General features: G+C 47.1%; 1 protein-coding gene across 1 annotated transcript in view; it reads left to right on the top strand.

The window, feature by feature from the left end:
• Positions 1-7,833, top strand: part of LOC310790563 (teneurin-2-like) — a gene marked incomplete at both ends in the record, with an annotated part of 240,232 nt that overhangs the window by 211,811 nt on the left and 20,588 nt on the right. The window contains 4 exons of the mRNA XM_083652265.1: positions 4,621-4,767; positions 5,156-5,366; positions 6,601-6,720; positions 7,496-7,757. Coding sequence (XP_083508391.1) covers positions 4,621-4,767; positions 5,156-5,366; positions 6,601-6,720; positions 7,496-7,757 — 740 coding nt within the window. The remainder of the gene's footprint in view (positions 1-4,620; positions 4,768-5,155; positions 5,367-6,600; positions 6,721-7,495; positions 7,758-7,833) is intronic.

Raw genomic sequence — 7,833 nt, 5'->3', positions numbered from 1 at the left:
CATACCTGGGACCAAACACAAATAACTGAACAGAAGAAACCTCCCCCAAAACCAAAAACCAACCCCCCAAACAATCAAAAACCCCAACCAACCTAGAACAGTGTACAAACAGATGTGCCAGGGTTTCAGGCTGTGAACAGAAGAGAGGATCAAGGTGTGCTATGTGTCTGTTCGTAGCTAATGCCCCATGTACAATCCTCCATGCCCCATGTACAATCCTCCATGCCCCATGTACAATCCTCCACTGGAGGTCTGCTGACCGTTTGTCGACGGGCAGCTTGTACAGGGACCGCCAGCAGCCTTTTGGGGAAGAGCCTGGACCAAAAAACTCAGTCCACCTCGACGCTTTCATGGCTTGTAATGACTGAAAGTGCCTCACCTTCACGCACAGGATGTAAATTGCCTTTTTGTCCAAAGCCTCAAACTCCCCGAGCTGTGGGGTCATCATGAACGAGAGGAAGCGACCCTCCCCCTCCTGCCACTCCCCCACGTTGGGAAGAACAGTCAGCATCGGGAATCCGTACTCGGCATCTTCCTCCCACCGGCTAGCCAGTGCACTGTTCTCCATTAGGAACACCCCCAGGTGCTGAGGAAGAGAGAGCCGGACCTCCTCCACGATCTTATGCAGCGGCCTGGGTCTAATGTTCGTGCGAGTTTGTAACGGCTCAGCAGGTGCGAGCAGATGGACCAGCTTTAAAACACCGGCCTCTCTCAGGAAAAGATCTCAAGCTGGCTGAAGACAGAGTCCGGGCCTGAAAAAGATCATTGAAGAACAGTGGCTCCTCAAACAACCACAAAGCAGCCGTAGCAGCAGGATCTCTGGTGGCCCTCAGGATCCTCCATGCCTCCAGGACAGAGGTATAGAAAGGTGGCAGCCCCGTCAGATCCACCTCCTCCAGCCTCACAGCAGAAACAGCTGTTTACTGTAGCCCAGACGACCAGCGCCGCCTGCAGGATTAGCTTGGCTGTGTCGAGCCACCGTGCCCCCACACTGATTACAACAGTCTCTGTGCGGTCTGCAGCCTGAAGGCCCGCCACCCGAGAAGCAATGTCTATAAGACCCTGGCCTCCTTCATCCACCAGCAGGTATAAAGCAGGGGCTCTGATCCAATGCTGGCCTGACCAGAACGTCCTCAATCAGGCCTCTCGGTGAAGGTAGGACAATCAGTCTATGCCACAGCGTCGAGGCGACCAAGTTGTTGGCAACCAAAACCCGACCCCTATACGACAGCTGGGGTAGCAACCATTTCCAGTTAGACAACTTGGCACACACTCTCTCCATCACACCCTCCCAATTGTGTCTCTGATACTCCTCTGTCCCCAAAAGAGAGAGAGAGGTCAGAGAACGTGTGAAGGTAAGGTGGCTTCTTCACAAACGAGGGCGAGAGAATGGAGGTTTATGTGAGGAGATGCGACGTAGCGCTGCGTTATCTGCTCCATCCATAAGCAGTGGTCTGGGATTTATGACTCTGACCTTTACTTTATGGCCTTTGGAGCAGACAGGGCCGCACGCTGGCTGAACTTTTTTACTGCAATATCCTGACTTTGTTTCTTTTCTACTTTGTTCTCAGACAGAGACAGAGAGAACTCTACTAGAGTTCTCTCTGTCTCTCTCTCTCTCTGCCTCTGTCTGTCTGTCTGTCTCTCTCTCACTCTCTCTCTCTGCCTCTGTCTCTGTCTCGCTCTCTCTCACTTTCTCTCTCTGCCTCTGTCTGTCTGTCTCTCTCCCTCTTTCTATCATTTTTTCCCCCAATTAAGTATGCTTTATTGGCATGAATGTCAGATGAGCAATATTGCCAAAGCATCAAGGATAATGCAATTCAATAATGAGTGGGGGTGGGGGGGGGTACAATTCATTAAACAAAATAAATAAAATAAATGAATGAATAAATAAATACATACATACATACATACATACATACATACATACATACGGTACATACATACATACATACATACATACATAAATAAATAAATAAAAAACAAGAAAATTACGGAAAACATTCTCTCTCTCTCTCTCTCCCTCCCTCTCCCTGTCCCTCTCTCTCTCTTTTTTCTTTCTCTCCCCCCCCCCCCCCCCTCTCTGTCTCCATGTCTGTCTCTCTCCGAGTCTGCTGAGTCTGTTACATAGAATCTTTCTCTAACCAGATGCACACACACACACACACACACACACCCCACACACCACCACACCCGGGCGTGTGTGTGTGTGTGTGTGTGCTGACCCATAACCCAAGGCAATTTCGTCTCCTTTTTAAGGGGATTTCATCAGAGTCCAGCTACATTAGCGGGGCGGGTGGACTTAATAGTTTGTGAAATGCCTCTTTCTTCTCGTTAGTATGAGGGGGGTATCGACTGGGCCCTGGCATTAAAGAGAGAGGCGGCCCTGCCCTGCCCAGCCGATCAATGCCTGCTATGGATCGTCCTGTCCGGGCGCTTCATAAGTATTTGGCTGCTTTAAATGGCAACTCCATTTAACAGGCAATCACTGCTAACTGCCTTTGTTCACCGAGCTCAATACTTTGGGACAATCTATTCCAGCCTGCCTGTTAATACGGCGTCACGAGCGCTCCCCTGATGCACAAAATGCTATTAATTAAAGATAAAAACCTTTGATTTGATTCCTCTTGTTGAGCTGAAAAAACGCGGTTAAGCTTCCCTGCCTCCCCATCTTCCCCTCCTCCTCCTCCAATGAGAAGGTGCTCTGTCTCTCTGAAAGTCCTTTGTTGACTTTCCAGTGGTCGTGCCATATGATAAAATGCCAATCGGGGTGAAATGCCTGTTAATTTAGCCGCCGCCTCGCTTGAGATTACACAATTTGTATTCATAACGCGCGGGTTTTTATTGATGCGGCGATTTGTTAGAGGGCGAAATCCTACAGTGCAACGTGAGTGAAAATATGTTCATTAATCTTCTAGTGCGAGGAGGACTCGATGAAAAGCCTTTCATATTCTTAATCTGTCACTGGCTTATTTTGTCCTTCTCGCGCTACGTCAACACACACTGAGTCGGAAATGTCAGGTCACATCTCTAGGGGGCGCCTTGCTGGGTGCGAGCGTGTGTGTGCGTGTTTTTGTGTGTGTGTGTGTTTTTGTGTGCGTGCGTGTGTGTGTGTGTGTGTCTTTGTGTTGATGTTTTTGAGTAAGCGACTTTGCGCGCGCGCGTGTGTGTGTGTGTGTGTGTGTGTGTGTGTGTGTGTGTGTGTGTGTGTGTGTGTTTGAGAGTTTGTGCATGTGTGTATTTGTTTTATCAGTCAAGCCTTTCTTGGCTCCTGCTGGTAGGCTTAAGAGCGTCGCATCGCGCTCCTTCATTTATCCAAGAGGAAATCTATTTGTGACACAGTTTGTTTGGGGCTCTGGGTGCTGCTGGAGAAAAGGCTGTCATTTGTGGGTGTCATCGTGGCTTTCCCCCCTCGCACTGATGATAGATTAGTGTGGCAAACACACACAATCTTGTTAGAGAGAAGCTACAGTAGCAGGGTGCCATTTACAGCGTCGCAAAAGAAAGTTTAGTGGCAAACTAGGTGGTAAATGACTGTTGGGCAACATTTTTGAAATAGTGTTGATTGGGAAATGGCACTGTTGCTTTGACAAAAATATACGGTCTCCCTATGGCTGCAAAATGACTCCGTGTCGTCCATGTTTTGATTGGGTTATGGGTGGGCTCTGCTCTGCTATGTGCGCCCTGCGCGGTAGGGATTTTTGCATAAGCTGAGTGAAGGGTTATGAGTTTATATAGACTGCCACCATGTACATACATACACATGCACACACGCACACACACACACACACACACACACACACTCAGTCGAACATAATTTCATTCTCTCATGAGACAGCATTACTCTCAGGCCATCAGAATCCCATTACCTACACTGAATCATAAGTAAGAGAGAGCGAGAGAGAGAGAGAGAGAGAGAGAGAGAGAGAGAGAGAGAGAGAGAGAGAGAGTGTGTGTGTGTGTGTGTGTGTGTGTGTGTGTGAGTGTGAGAGAGAGAGAGAGAGAGAGAGAGAGAGAGAGAGAGAGAGAGAGAGAGAGTGTGTGTGTGTGTGTGTGTGTGTGTGTGTGTGAGTGTGAGAGAGAGAGAGAGAGAGAGAGAGAGAGAGAGAGAGAGAGATGATCGGGTGGGGCTCTATCGAGTAAGTGAATCAGGTAATCCATCCACCTCTATCCACACATACACACTCAGGTTAGCAGCCATCCCACTGCTATAGAGACATACAGATGGGAAAGTGTAGATGAAAATTGACCTTCAGAATTAAATTGATTCTTGAACAATCAATACTTACAGTATGCTACCGTGTGGTTATTAAATTGAGTGAGGCTCATTGGTCTGTAGTAAGTGTACTGTATGAGCATGTGTGTGTGTGTGTGTGTGTGTGTGTGTGTGTGTGTGTGTGTGTGTGTGTGTGTGTGTGTGTGTGTGTGTGTGTATGTGTGTGTGTGAGAGAGAGAGAGAGAGAGAGAGAATGTGTGTTCATCTGTATGTCACTGATGATGAAGCAAACGAGCATCACCCTGCCATTCTCCCTTCATTCCTGTCTTTTTCCATCATCTCCTTCCTTCCTTCCTTCCTCCTCACCTCCCTCTCGTCTCCTCTCTCCTCCTCTCTTCTCAAAGATGGCTGCCCTAACCTGTGTAATGGGAATGGCCAGTGCACCATGGGACAGCAGAGTTGGCACTGTGAATGCCAGACAGGCTGGAGGGGCCCTGGCTGCAGTGTTGCCATGGAGACCTCCTGCGCTGACAACAAGGACAATGAAGGAGGTGAATGGGGGGAGGAGTAGACATTATGGGATAGAGCTCTCGTCAGAAGAGCCCTAGTAGGGAAACAGCTTGTGAAAGAGGAATGGAAGATAGGAAGAAACCATGGAGGGATGGAGGGATTGATGGAAGGGAGGAAAAGGGGGGGAAATGAAGGAAAAGTTAACATTAACATTAAGTTAACGTTAGGATAAGATAGCGCTCTCATGAGAAGAGCCTATTTTGCTGGAGAAAGAAAGAAAGAAACTCTAAATCTAATCTACTGTATATTTAATCTATATCTAATCTAAATATTGAATCTGGTAAAGGAAGACAGTAATAACTTTTTATCTGTATTCTTTCCCCCTCTAACACCACCACATCGTTGCTCCCTCTCTCCTTCCCCTCTTAGATGGACTAACCGACTGCATGGACCCAGACTGCTGCATCCAGAGTCCCTGTCAGAACAGCCCTCTGTGCCGGGGGTCCCGGGACCCCCTCCTGGTCATCCAGCAGAGCCCGCTGGCCCTGCCCCGCGTCCGCTCCTTCTACGACCGCGTCAAGATGCTGGTCGGGCGGGACAGCACGCACATCATCCCCGGGGAAAACCCCTTCAACTCCAGGTGCGGAAGATGCACATACAACAGTACACAACACAAACACATGCTACGAAGTTTCACGCCATCGACAATATCCTAGACGTAGAGAACCAGTAACTTCAAGGCCCACCTAGCGTCAGACCAAGACTTGTGAGAACTTAAAATTATTTACATAGACGTACAATGGAGACACATACTATACATGTATAGGAAGGTATCACTGCCACAAGTTCAAAGTTTGGTTTTGAGAAGTTGTTTTACCAAATCTAAAATGACAAAATACAAAAATGCAGTTGGTTTCGCAAAGTGTGCAAAACGTTCTTATGGCCACAGAGCCTCAAACACAAGTCCAAATTAATTCCCACTAAAATTCACAACTGAGCTTCAAGCGTTCAAAACTAAGTTCCACTTTTTCAAAACTACGCTTCAAGCTATTAAATCGACTGTGGCCTGTCACCGGTGTTGTGTGGTGGAACATTGCCTAAATGTCTTTCATTTAGCTGTAGACCACATATTGCATTCGCGCATTACGTACTGGGGAATATCCTCCCTTTGATAGTTATCTCCTTATAAATGTCTGGCGTCTGCATATGCCTGCCTTCAAAAATATCCTGGCTCCAGGGCTCAATAACAGAATTGCCAATTACACTTCAGAATGGGTCGCAGAGCTTGCCAAGACCCAAAGAAAAGTTTCCAGTCCGAGCCGAGGTTCTCCATTTTGTGTACGTATGCCGTTTGGAGTGGATGCGATGTAAAGCTGCTGTCCGTGGTCCTGAATCCTGTCCGCAGGCGGACAATGTTCAGACGGATGTTTCTAAGAAGATAACTTATCAAAGTGGTGATAACCTGAAATCGCACAAATTCAAGTGTAGTGCAGCAGACACTCCTGCAGGCACCGCTTCTCTGGGATAACAAACTAAATACACGCAGGACCTCACACATGCACACAAAATGCACACCCACACCCACATTATCTTTGCTTTGACGTGGTTTGTTTACATGATTGAAGTGTGCTAATCTCGATGGTGGATTTGCTAATTATCTCTAATGAATGGTGGAGGACTGGAGCAATAAATGAATGGACAATTTGCATGATTGAAAGATGGAGAGATTAATCAAATCAGATGATGGATGGTTGAAAAGATCGAGTTGATAGATTCACAGTGACACATTGACACTCGCTCTCTCTCTATCTATCTATCTATCTATCTATCTCTACACCACCTCTCTCTCTCTCTCCCTCCCTCTCCTCCTTCAGCTTGGCATCTCTTATCAGAGGTCAGGTGTTGACTACAGATGGAACCCCTCTGGTGGGGGTGAACGTGTCCTTTGTCAACTACCCCCACTACGGCTACACGCTGACACGGCAGGATGGAACGTATGTGTACACAAGCTACCCAGCACTCCTTTGCTGAAATCCCCTCACTATGTACACGGTGTTATTAGATCAGATTAGGTTACATTAGATCACATTACATTAAATTACATTAGTCTAGATTAGATTAGATTCCACTTAAATGATCCTATGGGGAAACTAGGCCCTTGCAGCTGCAAGTAATAGGATACAGCAAAGACAAAATAGGATTTCAGGTGAGAGCCAGAGCAAATGAGTTAATCAAGCATAACCCAACCAGCAATTACAAAAGTACAACCTGTTAAGTGAAAGTATATGATTGAAAAATAATTTGAAAACATGCATATTTAGAGCATATATGCAGGGTGTGCAAAATATGAAAATGCAGTTCATGCATTCTGGAAATAAATGAAAACACCATGGACATGCAATATTTAATATGAGGAATGCATATAGCATGTGTTTTATAGCATAATATATAGAATGTGCAAAATATGTATTGTATTCACTTTATCAGGTCTACAAAAGCCCATACAAATGTATAGAAAATGTGTCTAGATCTGCAGTCATGCATTGTAAAAACTGGGGGGGGGGGATTATGATACTGTAATATCATAATGTTAACCGTAATATCATAATGTTAATATTACATATTAATTCATATTAATGTAATATTTCACTTCGAGTACCTCAACTAATCGACAGTCTATATCAGTGCAAATAGCAGTCTCTATCCCCCACTGCTCTGTCCATCTGCCCCTCACACCCATCCCCCTGCTGTCCTGTACAACCTCTCCAGGTTTGACCTGATCGCCAACGGCGGCGCGTCGCTCACCCTGCGCTTCGAGCGCGCTCCCTTCCTGAGCCAGGAGCGCACCGTGTGGCTGCCCTGGAGCCAGTTCTACGCCATGGACACCCTGGTGCTGAAGACCGAGGAGAACACCATCCCCGGCTGCGACCTGAGCGGCTTCGTCAGACCGGACCCCCTGGTGATCGCCTCGCCTCTCTCCTCCTTCTTCAGCTCCAAGCCGGGGGAGAAGCCCATCATACCAGAGACACAGGTGCTGTATACCGCTGGCCTCTGGCAGCAGGTTAATCTCCCCTCTGCTTTTCCTCCCTTTCTTCTTTCTTTCCTGG

The sequence above is a fragment of the Poromitra crassiceps genome, assembly GCF_964638095.1.
Source record: "Poromitra crassiceps genome assembly, chromosome: 15".
NCBI classification, from domain to species: domain Eukaryota; kingdom Metazoa; phylum Chordata; class Actinopteri; order Beryciformes; family Melamphaidae; genus Poromitra; species Poromitra crassiceps.
This window is presented reverse-complemented; position numbering and strand designations above follow the sequence as displayed.